At 39.5% G+C, this 13,833-nt stretch overlaps 1 protein-coding gene across 1 annotated transcript in view; it reads right to left on the reverse strand.

Annotated features, from left to right (window-relative positions):
• cdkal1 (CDK5 regulatory subunit associated protein 1-like 1) overlaps nucleotides 1–13,833 on the reverse strand; it is a 292,200-nt gene that overhangs the window by 97,818 nt on the left and 180,549 nt on the right. Inside the window, exon 10 of the mRNA XM_039805926.1 lies at nucleotides 13,166–13,311. Within this exon, the coding sequence (XP_039661860.1) occupies nucleotides 13,166–13,311 (146 nt within the window). The remainder of the gene's footprint in view (nucleotides 1–13,165; nucleotides 13,312–13,833) is intronic.

The following is a 13,833-nucleotide window of genomic DNA, read 5'->3' on the forward strand; positions in this document are numbered from 1 at the left end:
TGCTGAGCTGGGTGAGTTTAAAACACTCTAGTTGGCATGTTTGTGTGTGTGTCACAAGAAAGCAATGACTAAACCAGGCTGTTTTCTGTTCTATGTTCTTTTTCTATCTGCATGCTCAATAAGGATTTGAAATCAAAGACTGAGAGTCAATACACAGAAACCCTTGCTGCTTCATTCACTTTACTTGCTAACTCATCACCTGGAGGGAAAGGAAAGGATAAAGGAGGGGTGAAATGTTAAAAAGTCTCATCAGTGTGACAAGTTATCGCGGCAAACCTGTCTGGCTAACCGCTTTTTTTTTCTCCCGCCTCTTCTGTTTTTCTTTTTTCCAATGCCTTCAGGGAGCTGCCACCCCTCCCACCAACTATTCCACTGAAACATTAGCCCTGGCTGATACCTTAAACCTGTGAGTGAGAGTGCATGTGTGCAAACTAATGAAGGTATGTCTTCAACAACAAAAGAGCAACAACAAAGCGAGCGACTGGCTCCATACGCACACACGCACACACACGCACACGCACGCCGCACACACACACACACACACACACACACACACACACACACGGTGTAGTCACGCTACTGATGCATGTGTCCTGCCGTAACCCAGGGAGGTTTGCTATAACCCTGTCCCTCCTCGTGACTAATAGAGATGACTAACACATGTGCACACACACGCACGCACACAGATCACAAACACAACTGTCTACGAGCTGTTTGTTTAGGGAGAAACAGTTGCTACACTCAAGAGAGACTGAGACACGCACACGGATGGGAAGGTTGTCATCAACACATTATATCAACGCTGTCACAGAATCACTCTGTTAATACATTGAACATTGCAACACACTACCAACACTTAACGGTGCCCTTAATACTAGGAAGACTAAGAAATCAATTGGTGAGTGTTTTGTTAAATAGAGATTGAAAAAAGTCCTTCAATTACTTTTTCAGGACCCTCTGTATAAATTTGTTTAGTACATTTTTAAACACAACCCGAGGAAGTTATAGTAAAGTTAGAAATACATGAACACTGTTTTTCATCAACCAAAAAGACACTTAAAGGCTGTTCACATGGAACTATGCTAAAGGAAGCATGTGACTAATTCTCATGGTCACAACAAAATGATAACCTTCAACTGTGAATTATAAATCATGTAATCACTTATACAAGTAATAAGAGTTATCACGGAGTCTAAACATATACAACTGACTTATTTTGCTCTGAATACAGTGTTCACTTTTCTTTTATTAATATGAGCTTGTATATAGCCTAAATTCCAATTCTGCCATCTGTAAAAGCGTCAAATTGCTGTCTCTACCACCTTAAACCACAGGACTTTGTAAAACAATTCAAATATAATAGGACAAGTTATTACTCAAATCTTTCCATGTGAGAATGTAGAAGACAAGGTAATTTTGGTTGCAGCCTTTAGATGAAAACATGCTATTTTGAAATGGTTGTGATATACTATTCAGACCCTGTTTAGAACAAGGGCACAGTAGTCTTTCTAACCAAATGTTACACACGTGAGAAAAGGCTTTATCATTTCATCAATAAAATGATGCATTTTGTGGGTGGCATGGAATAAAAACAATATGGTAAAGAGCAAGATTTGAACCCACTATTTTTGTGACTAGAAGGTATGAATATAAGCTCTATGAACCGCCAGGGTGTTTTGACCCACTGCACATTTAAAAATGTGTGAAGTGATCAAATGTTCTCTAACTTTATAGATAAGAGCTAGTGCCTTTAAAGCTAGATTAACATGTGCTGAAAAATCCAGAGACCACCCAGAGACATGGCATGGTTGCAGTTTGTGTGTATCTACTGATAGTTTTGGAAAAAATGTATCCTGAGCGAGAGAAAAGAGACAATATCTATTTAATAGCTCTTTCTCTGATGTATATTCTGACAATTAAGACAATATAAAACAAAACCTCAATTGTAATTGTAGATCATTAAATTAAACCAGGTGCAGATATAATAATGTTTTTGCACGCAACCTGTTACAAGGGTGAACAGGTTGACATTTTAAAGAGAGGACAGAAAAGACAGAATGCCGTATTTTTTTTATATCTTAAAAGGTGCAATATGTAATACTGACAACTAGTGTTTAAAATAGTTACTGCAGTAAAAAATTCAAAATACTGGAGAGAGTCATCTCCCCTGCCCTCTCCTCCCCTGACTCGAAGTTCACGGAGGTTGCCAGGCTGAGACCGCAGCATCCACAACAATGTTGCTAGACGATTGTCTCAAATAGCCAGACATTACTTCACAGTGCAGCGGAGTAGCTAACGTTAGATGCTGGCTATATTGACAGAGAGCTCTGTTTTGAAATGACATAAAATGCCCGTCCCTAGTGGCTGTGATAAATTAGCCTGAAGCTATGCTTACCTGTTCAGGATGAAATTAGCCAATTCTGCGTCCTTTTGGGCTCTAAGCTGTCTCCATCTTTCAAATACATCTCCAATATTTACCAGGGATATGTTACGTCTCTGGTCACGCAACTGTTAGAAACATGCCATTTTTTTTTAGGGCAGGTAGAATCTTTCTCCGTTTATCCCGTTCATTTGTTTGCTGCTTTCATGGCTGTACTAACGTTACAGCTGTAGCACGCTGGGTTTATGTTTTTACAAGTATATCTGGCAACCCGGCCTGGCTGTCAAACTGGGCAGTTGATAACAACACACAGGCCAAAAAACAAACAGAAATTCCGTCACGGAACGGAAATTTCAAAAGGAGAAAATACTGGCGTTAGCATTGTTGTCAGAAAAGATAGTATTTCAACTTAGCATGTTTCCTTAATATTTGATGACGCATTGGGGTCATTTTTGGATTTATTACAGTAAATATATTACATATTAGACCTTTAAACCAATGAAGCAATAGAATAAAACATGGCAGAGTGGTGACCAACTGCTCAAATGGAGATTGAATGGGGAGTGCTGGGTTCCCATAGGTCATGTTGGAGGTCAAGGGTCAGCTGCTGAGACACAGATTAACCATCTGTTGACCTCATGGATGTATAAAAACTGGATACAGCGCTCGAAGCGGTGCCCTGTTCATTCATGAGAGTTGCTCAGTGGCTCATGAAGCCAAAGAAGTTCAACTTCCTCGTATAAAATGACCCGGATGATCGGCGCCGTTACCGCACTATGGGGCCCACAGTTGGACATGCCCTCAGCATTGTGTAAACTTCAATAATAAAGTAATGTTGCTTTCCCTCTTGCCTGCGAGCGAGAGTCTTCGCTTGGGAGAAGGACCTCTATGGCCTGAGATTGACAGAGTTTTCAAAGGTCAGGAACACATAAGCCCCCGGGGTACCCAACCTGAGGGAAAACTGGTCTGAGGGCTGCTCAATGCCCAGCCCCCCTCTATCAACAATCCCTTTTTGGTTACATGATGGTTCCTTTCTGTTCAACTCAACTAAGCCTAAAATTCAACATTAATACTGCCAGACTCTGCTCCTCTGCACAACCAATCCCCAACCCACAGATTCATTACTATTTTTTTTTCCAGGCGTTTCATCTTTTGCCCCAGTGAATCAAAGAAACGTAATCCTCGAGAGTAGTTGAGGGAACATCAGCCTAGATATTATGACAAACTACGAAATAACCGTGGAAAATCCTCTGACCACGTTCACTCACTCTGTAACAGCTTTATTCCACCATAACAGGATTTTCTTCATACATCGTTGCGTAAAGACTGTACTTCATTATGTGATTTTAATTGATAGAAGCAAAGAGAAAAGGGTGCACAAAATATGGTCTGTGTTGGCAGACAAGGACAAATTAACCATTTTAATGAAATAATTATTCTACTGATTGTTCAAATTATGCATGGCAGAAAACAATTCAGTTCTAACAACTTGGAAAAATTAGTTATGTCATAAAAAAAAGTATATTTAATGCATTTTTTTCTCTCTGGATATGGGTGACTTTAGTATTTGCAGTGTGAATTAGGCTAAATATTACAGCAGAGAACAATGGAATTATACATAATATTAAAATGTCATAGAATGCAAGAATTAAAAATGTGTTATGAAGGAATTAATAGACTGTAGCAGATGAATATTCTAAAACCTACACTCTGAGTCAATAATGTTCAAACACGATGTGCCCTAAGTTGAACTTAATCAGTTATACCAACAGCTCTTTATGTTGCAGTGGTGCTTTTATTATTCTCCAGCACATCCACAGTATGAACACACCAATTTGTCTTTCATAATGACCACAATATTAAGCAACACAGAATTGATTTTCTTCCACCAGTTCCTCTACACATGCTTCAATAAGAGTCAGAGAAGCCTTGGTTTGCCATTAGCTTTGATAAGTGTGAATGAGCTTCAGTGTCACTTCAGTGACAGGCGATCTGGGCATTCAACCTTCGAGAGACCTTTACACTCTACATGTTTTAGAGTGGAACAAATCAAACCGTTCAAACGATCTGTGCCGTATGCTCATCAGTGTGAAAAATTAACTCTTTTTTTCTCTTTCTCTTCCCAGAGTACAGTGTTTGGTTGGTTTCTAGGAAAATTGCAAACACATACTTAATTAGTGTGACTAGTTTGTTTTACTTTCCACTGCTGGAAACTTTCTGCATTGTTCTACAGTAGACCATAGTGGCTTTTTATGCTGTAATCTTTTCCAGTTGTTTAGATATAACATATGTAGCTTTGATTTTGTGATGGTAATATTTACTGCTTCATGCTTCTTAGTTTGGGACCAGAAATATAACATTTACCTCAGAAAGACTGCAGTGTAAAGTATCATTAGTCATAAACTCCCAGCAGAGGTGTCAAGTAAGTACAAATACTTTGTTACCTTACTTAAGTAGAACTTTTGGGTATCTATACTTTACTGGAGTAATTATTTTACAGCAGACTTTTTACTTCTACTCCTTACATTTTCACGCAATTATCTGTACTTTCTACTCCTTACATTTAAAAAATAGCCTCGTCACTCCTATTTCAGTTTGGCTTGTTTTCATTCTGGCCATGTTATCGTTCAAAAACACACATGAATATGATTGTGGTTGGATGAGAAGTATAAACATTCCGACACCCTATTGGTTTGTACGCGATCCATCGCACCTGCACAGTCCCGGTGTTAAAGGTCAAATTCCATAGAAATTCAGCTTTGGTGCAGAACTACAGCCACTAGAGCCAGTCCTACAATGAGCTTTCCTTAGTATGTGCCATTTCTGTGTCTGTAGCTATTGAGGAGGAGAGAGGGGGGGGGCAAGGTGGAGGGTGGGGGTGTGTCCTTGACCAACTGCCACTTTTCTGCAAAGCAGAGAAAGGGGAGGTAACCTTGCTTGTTATGACCTCATAACAAGCAGATTCCAAAACGGCTCATCTGAGCTTTCCTTTTCTCAAAGGCAGAGCAGGATACCCAGGGCTCGGTTTACACCAATCACCATTTCTAGCCACTGGGGGACCATAGGCAGGCTGGGGAAACTCATATTAATGTTAAAAAAACTCATGAAGTGAAATTTTCATGCCATGGGACCTTTAATACGGCACCGGTGCCGTAACGACCGTTATCTACCGGACCGAATAGCAACGCGGATTTCGGTGCCTTATTAGGTGCCACTTAAATGCCTGCGCTTCTCTCTGATGCTCTGAAAACGGACGTTAGAGGGAACTGAAACATCGCCGCACGGGACGCTAGTTAACACTACACTCGACAGCAGGTAACGTTAGCCTACCGTTAGCTAGCAGCTGGATTAAACACTGTTAAAATGCTGACAGCTAAACGGTGTAAAGTGTGTCTGTATTTCACTGGAGAGGATTCTAACACCAGATTGTAGCTGCCGTTGTCTGAAAAACACAGACTCCGCCTGAAATAAGTTAGTTATAAATTATTGTTATTACATTTTTAATAAATCATTTAATTTTGATCCTGTGGCCTTAGCAATACACAAGCCGTTCTTTAATGTCGCCTTATGCTCCTTTTTTTTTTTTAGATCAACTTTTTATTGTTTTATATTTTTGAACATACAGAACAGACAAATACAATTGAACAAGGTGCTCCTCTTTTTGTGGAGGTGGAGTAGTGCACTATAGTGCCCTTTATATAAGGCACTAGTGCACTGTAGGCCCCTGTGGGGTGGGTTAAGCTTTTGTCCTTAATGGCATTTTTTTCCCCTTGCATTACTTTTAGTTTTATCCTGTAAGTAGTTTTGAAACTAAGTTTTGAAAGTAAAAAGCTTGAGTTGATACTTCAACTTCTACAGAAGTCTTTTCAAACCCTAGTATCTATACTTCTACTTGAGTAATGAATGTGAATACTTTTGACACCTCTGACTCCCAGAGATCACCTACTGAGGAGCAGCAGGAGCTGCAGTCTCACAGGACTCTTAGTTATTGAAGGCATTTTATATTTCATGGGCGGTCTTTGAACGTTAATGTTTGTCAAGACTGACCAATAATCTCTGATCTTAATAATGCTCTTTTGGTTTCCACATTACCCAAGGTTGTTTATTTCCTCCTATATAAATAAAGGCCTAAAATGCCCCAAAATAATCTTAAAAAAAATAAATAAATAAATAAACACAGGACAAGACAAGGGCTTGCAGTCCTGCAGAAAAGAAACATTACACCAAATATCTGTCTGCAGAAAATAAAATAAAAAGGCTACCAACATCAGATACCTTTAAAAAATTGCCTTAAGTCCATAATGGAGTTCAAGATGCTCAAACATGAAGGTTGTCAAGGAGGGAGGTCTGATGTGTCTGCATGTATGTGTGTGTGCTTGTTTTCTCAGATAAGAAAGGCCAGAGGCGTTTGAACCCTCATGACCTCTGCAGTGTTGGTGGCATTAAGCTGTTTGTAAAGAAAAATACATTAGTCTTCTGCTGTGTGCCTGTGTCAGTCAGATAAGCTCTGACCCTTAAACATACCTTCACAAGGTTCCTGTCTGTCAAATTTCGTAGAGGTGAACTTTATATGGCTCAACAAAGGACTAATTGTGAAAATCTACAGTCACCTGTGAGTCTGACACACACACACACACACACACACACACACACACACACACACACACACACACACACACACACACACACACACACACACACACACACACACACACACACACACACACACTCTTCCCTTTTTACGTTGAGTTGCATGACTGCAACTGAAAAAGTAGAGTGAATCAGTAAACACACTTTATGACATTCTCACACACATAGAGAGAGCATGGTGTGGGGCCTTCTTTACCAAGTTAAGTGTTTGAAAGAGAACAAGAAAAAACAATAAAAGATAGAAACAGGTCCATGTAGCCTGTGGCTAAACAAATACAAAGTTCTAGGCTGAATATCTCTGTACATCAAGGACAAAAAAGCAGAATAAAAAATGAATCAGAAGTTCAGCAAAGGAGACAAATCCCTGGACATACTGTGTGTGTATTTATATATATAAATAATCAGTAAGTCAGTGTTTCTATTTATACTGCTATCAATCGAGGGAAAGTTGGCAAAGGATGCAATTATCTTTTATTATCAATTATGTTGCTTTTAATACTACATTCATCCCAAGTTCTCAAGTCTGCTGGAATAGCAAAAAGTTTTTTAATCAAAAGTAATCAAACAATAAGCAAACAATACTAATTCACCATCAAACATCAACTTGTTACAACCCTGCATCTAAAGGCAAACACACTAAAACAAAAATACTTTCCCAAGATGTTGTTCAGAACATCACTATCTCCTCTTTATAGCTCTCTATCATCTCTTAAATGTTACTGTAAAAGCCATATATCAGGATTAGGTGCTTTAATAAGGCTCCGCTAAACAAAAACACACACACACACACACACACACACACACACAACACACACACACACACACACACACACACACACACACACACACACAGTGAGAGTGTTTTTTTGGCTGGCCTCTCTCCCAGACCCTGAACTGCACCCCAGCCATTACTGATGCAGCCAAATGGGTCAGACCACTGAATGTGTACTGGTATTGATGTTACACAACGGACTGCACCAGTGTGTGTTTAAATGTGTGTTTAGGTAACAGACGCCAGAAACTGAGTAACCAACCACACACACACACACACAAAAGGGTAGCCAGACAGATTATGTAAACAAGATCTTATGACTGCTACCCTGCCCTGCTTGTGGAGAGAGAGAGAGAGAGAGAGAGAGAGAGAGAGAGAGAGAGAGAGAGTGTGTGTGTGTCTAGGGTCTTTTTGTGTCTCCCATGACCATTTGCCACAGTGTGTTATGATTTCGGCCGGATCAGTGTCACTGTTTAAACTACCATTGAACACTAAAAAAACAACTGGAGACGGGGATAGAGACATCTACTCCAGGCTAAACAACTGTCTAAAAAGCAATGCAGCATACACACAGAGAAAGATAAGCATCTGAGTCAGTGTTAAAGCAAACACAGCAGTATCACTCCTCAACTCAAGGCCACTTCAGAAGGAACTTAAAAGAGAAGATTTAAAGGAACGGCAAAGTCTTGAACTCTGGTGGAAGAAATGGCACACTGTGCCCAATCAGAAGCTTTCAGTGCCAAAATATACTTGAGTGCTGAGAGGAAGACAGACAGGCACAATTCCTATTTCAAGTTATGGACCTGCCACCCACATTAGCACACAAGTACACACAAAAGACAAAGACCTGCAAATTAAAAAAACAGACTAGTAAAAAGATGACAGATGGAGAGAGAGAATAACAAGTGGCAGGAGTCCGTGAGAAACAAGAAACCCATGTAGATAAAGAGAGAGAATCCAAAGAGAAAAATAGGATTATAAAACTCTTAAAGGGTAACTTTGGTTTTTTTTTTCAACCTGGACCCTATTTTCCTCTGTGTTTGTGTCTAAGTGACTGATGAAAATCTTTGAAATTGGTCCAGTATTAAGAAAGACAGCTGCAGCGGCAAAAACAAGCTACAATGTAAGTTTTTGGGCAATTGTGCACCTTCAATTTACATCCACAAAAAGTGCTTGTTTTACCACTGACATGCTCAGATTATTATTTTAAGTGTCTGACAACATTATGGAAAGAATCCCTACAGAGGTCAACCTTTTTTTAAGGATAAGATCCATTTTGTTTAAGATGGAACATCCCCAAAATCGCTATTGCCAACCCACCAGACTATTTAAATAAACAGCAATTATAGCAGCCCGCTGATTTTTTTTCTTCAGTATTTTGAGTACAGTTTTGTAGCCTAAATAAGTTTATGGCACAAAAGTAGAAGAAGCTGCTGTTCTTCCAAAAGAAATTGGAGTTGTTTATCATGATAGATGGTGGAACCAGAAGTAACACGACACAAACTGAACAAAAACAACCTTCCTGAATAGGAAACACTTTTTTGAGAAACGCTGTTGCTAAACCGATTCAACCGATATGAGATCACAACCAGTGTAGATAATAATATAGCAGTTAAGTGTTTAGGGTAATTATTCGGATGTTTTACAATTACACAGGTGACACTTTAAAGCCAACAACCAAATGAGGGGTTAACAGAAAAGGTGTACTAAAAAATGACAAGAAAAAAGTAAGTCGAACACAAAACAGAGCTCTGGCAGAGTGCCATAGGGAAAAATAAAAGGGAGGTGGGAAAGAATGTGAGGGAGAAGTGTGTGGAGAGAGAGAGGTGATGTGAGAAAGAGAAAGCAAGTGTGTCAGAGTGATCTAAAGAGACATACTGACTCACATAGTGGCCGATGCACAAATACCACACATCTACAAATCTACAGTCACCTGTGAGTCTGAGACACACGCACACCCACACTGTCCATACACTTAAATACACAACGCTTTAAATGTAGCTGTACAGTGAAAATAGAAGTCTTGTTCACCTATATTTACATATTATATATTGAGGCTTGACTGTTGACCTACATGAAGCAGTTACATGAAATCTATTGACTGCTGCAGCACATGGATCTTATCTGCTTAGAGAAACTCTGGTAAAAAAAATTAATTTAATCTGCAACATCAAAAGACATGTCCGTAAACATTAATATTTAAGATTTACACATGGGAGCCAGACTAACGAAGTGCACACTTTACTGTAGCTAACTATCCAAAGTGCTGAATAAGGTACGTACTCTCATGATTATCTGGATATCGATGGGAGTGAATTCATGTCTGTCTTTTGATTTGCCTTTGTTTCTAAAATAAGTACTTACTCTGTCTACCTCACTGTTTCTGTAAATCTCTGACATATACAGTATAATCAAATGAAGCAGAAATACCTTATACCATACTAATCTCAAAACATGCATTGTGTCATTTAATTACAGGAAAAAGGATTACTTGACTAGGTTGTCATCTAGCAACAGCAATAACATGCTTTTACATACCATTGCATACATAAAGATCTTTCTTCTAAATCACACAACAATACCAAGAGATTCAAGGCCGAAATGTGACCCAGACTCATTTTAATATGAATCCCTTCATAGCGTATTATCATGGCATCAATTAAATATTTATTCACTACTCCTGATGTGCACTGCCATAATTAATCATACTCAAATTCCATGACAGATTATCGTTCATACAGTAAAAGATTGCGTTTGCATCATTTCTTATCTTTTGTGTTATGTCAGAGGTCAAATCCAAGCATTATGCGCATGTCAGGATATATATCAGGAAAGCACATGTTTATCTCTATTCTGAGAAAAAAGTCAGAATTCTGACTTTAAAAAAAAGCCTTTAACTTTTCTATTAATTCCATGTTTGAAATGTGTAACCTTGTAAAGTACTGATGAATGAGAACTGACATAAAGAGGGAAAGACTGCAGCAAACGAAAGGTTAAGAAAAGAACACATCACTGCCATCATTCAAAACCAAATTTTTGTGCAGCTAAAAGGAAAGCTATTTTGTAAAAAGCTTGCATTTGCTCTATATGACAGTAAGACTAATCATACTTTATAACATATTTGCTGATGTATACATTAGTTGATGCAGTACTTTAAAAAAAAAAGTCTAGTTAATGAAGTCTATATCATTCCTCATGTTTACTACATAGTTCCACATTCGATATTTCCAAGATGTAAGGAACATCTATCTATCTATCTATAATTCCAGGAACGTCTTTCTGTCTGTGTGTGTGTGTCTGTCTGTCTGTGTGTGTGTGTGTGTTAAGCGCATATCTCTCGAACCGTTAGTCCGATGGATTTCAAACTTGACAGGTGTCTTGCTATGGGCACGAGTAAGTGCAGTGCCAACTTTGGCGTTGTTTGGATAAGAAATGCAAAAGTTATCCTTAAATATACAGGTAAAAGAAGCACACATTAGCTTTTGCCGCTCTAGCCGCTGGCCCCTCTCCCTCTGCTCAATGAGTGAGCAGTGAGCAGGAGCAGAGAGAAAGAGAGAGCAGCGGAGCTTTGGCAGCTAAAATGTGTACAAAGTAGCACTACTTTGGACTGTCTTTGTCTTTTTTTCAAACGACAATTCCCGAATTTAACGACATTTCAGAAACCCACACATGCAAAGCACAAACAGCTACAACAAGTGCAGATAGAGCGTGATGTCACTTATAGGCAGGCTATCTATCTTATAAAGCCAGACGTATCTGTGCACACACACACACACACACACACACACACACACACACACACACACACACACACACACACACACACACACACACACACACACACACACACACACACACACACACACACACACAGGTTCTGGTGGTTGATGATCGCAGATATGTGCTGATTAGCTCTCATAACGGGCAGGAAACGGACAGCAGCCGATACAAACACGCTATTAACTCGATAATAAAGCCGTAGGCCTAAAGTTTCAACTCAGGACAGCGCCACTTCTCACAAATACAGATAGGATTGGAGATGAGAAGTTTAACTGACCACTAGAGCTTAGATCGGCCCAAAAAGTCAAGCCCGACCCAGCCCGAGCACGTTGTGTCCGAGCCCGACACGACAAGTTAACTGTAATTATGAGCCCGATTTAAACCGAGACTTTTTTAACACGTGGGCCGTTATAACTGACGTTCTCAACTACAATTCCGAGTTGTTTGAACTGCAGAAATCTGTTTAGAATAATGTAACAAGGACGAAGCATGTAAACTGCGCTGTTTGTTTATTCAGCCCAGCAGGCCCGGTGTGATGCGTGCGAGAGGAGGAGACTCCGCGCATGACACATGTTGCATTTTGTAACTGCAGCCTAACTTTTGTACACATTTGTTACTTTTATATAGCCTATATATATTTATAATATTTCTGATTATGGAATAGCTTTCTCCCCACCCAATTAGGCTTTAAAAAAAAACTAATCGCTTGATCAAGGGGGGTTCCGGGCTCCAAGAGACGCTGTGATTGGTGGATAGGATATGGAGCAGGGGACTGACAGCGACATAACCAATCACATTATGACAGAAGCTCCACTTAGCACCAATTGCAATGTTTAATTTTAAATAAATGTAGCCTACTGGCAGTCTGGCACACGTGGGTGCTCCGTGGGTGCTGGTATTTTCCGTGGGTGCTCGAACTCCGGAGCACCCACGGTATCGGCGCCTATGTCTTCCTCTGATGCAGACGTAGCCTACACTAAGTCAATAGATAGTAGGATACAGTGGAGTTGCATATTACGTGCTTCAGGGTCCTTCTGTAAGTCATTTTGGGGTACACTTTGGTTTTGATCAATTCTACAAGCAGCAACACCACAGGCCAAGCAATCAGCCCGTTTTCAATGGGCACAGCACTAGTCTTATTAAATTGTTAAGACAGATATGCAGTTTGCATAACCGAAAACATTAATGCACAACTCAATTTAAACATTCACTCATATTTAGTCTCACCCGTTTGAGTCTAAAAGATAGCGATGCTAGTCAGAGAGAGGGAGGTTCTCTAAATAAACCCCTATGAGCTGTCATGAGAACTTGGACACAGAGGCACACAGCACGTATTGTACTGTACACATCTGACACAATGGTGTGTACAAGTGTGCGAGTGTCCATATGAAGGTGAAGTTTACGGTATGCTCACAAACATACAAGCACACCCACAGCGTAGTAATTTGTCATTTTTAAAAGGTTATTCACAAAGGTATGCTAAAAAAAAAAGTGAGAGAAGAACAACATGTAACACTTAGGTTGTTGTCATCAGGACCTGCTGCATCATCATGAGTCCATTAGGACTCCATATCCTATCTTACCTCTCTTTGAGGAAGTCCACCACTTTTTTGAAGTCATCGATGCAATACTCTCTCTTCATGTCCATCAGGACGCTGTCAGAGGCCGACTGCACAGGAACATGAAGGAAGGCATAGACGCGTGGATGATTCAAAATCTTAGCCATCTCCTAATGAGACGCAGAGAGAAAAAATAGATAAGGGGAGACAAGAAAAAAAAACATAAATTTAGGGTTAGATTTTACATATGTTTGGAGAATAAAGGCAATAGCTGTTGTGCATGTTACATGTCAGTCTGAGTCTGAACTACTGTTGCTCATTTGTTTGCTCAAAATGAGTGATAACAGAGAATGGCAACTTTAAGTTTAATTTTAATATAAAATTATTTATAATGTCTTAAAATAGCAGTTTTCTGTTGATTGACTAAATTACTTATTAGCAATTAGTTTACCAATGATGGAGGAAAGGGCAGACATTTTGAACAAGTACTGTCCATTAGCCATGGGAGTCGTGAATCCAAGGTCAGAAATGTAAACTATGTCGGTACTTTTATGTGACTACGTGGTTTAGTCGATGCAAACAGAAAGAAGAGGCCAAATCTCACAGTGATTATTGATTGCAGCTACCTTTGGGGAAAAAAAATAATGAAGGTTCCATTAACATTCCTGCTTCTTTCTGTACTCTTTTCACTC

The sequence above is a fragment of the Perca fluviatilis genome, chromosome 7, assembly GCF_010015445.1.
Source record: "Perca fluviatilis chromosome 7, GENO_Pfluv_1.0, whole genome shotgun sequence".
Taxonomy (NCBI): Eukaryota; Metazoa; Chordata; class Actinopteri; order Perciformes; family Percidae; genus Perca; species Perca fluviatilis.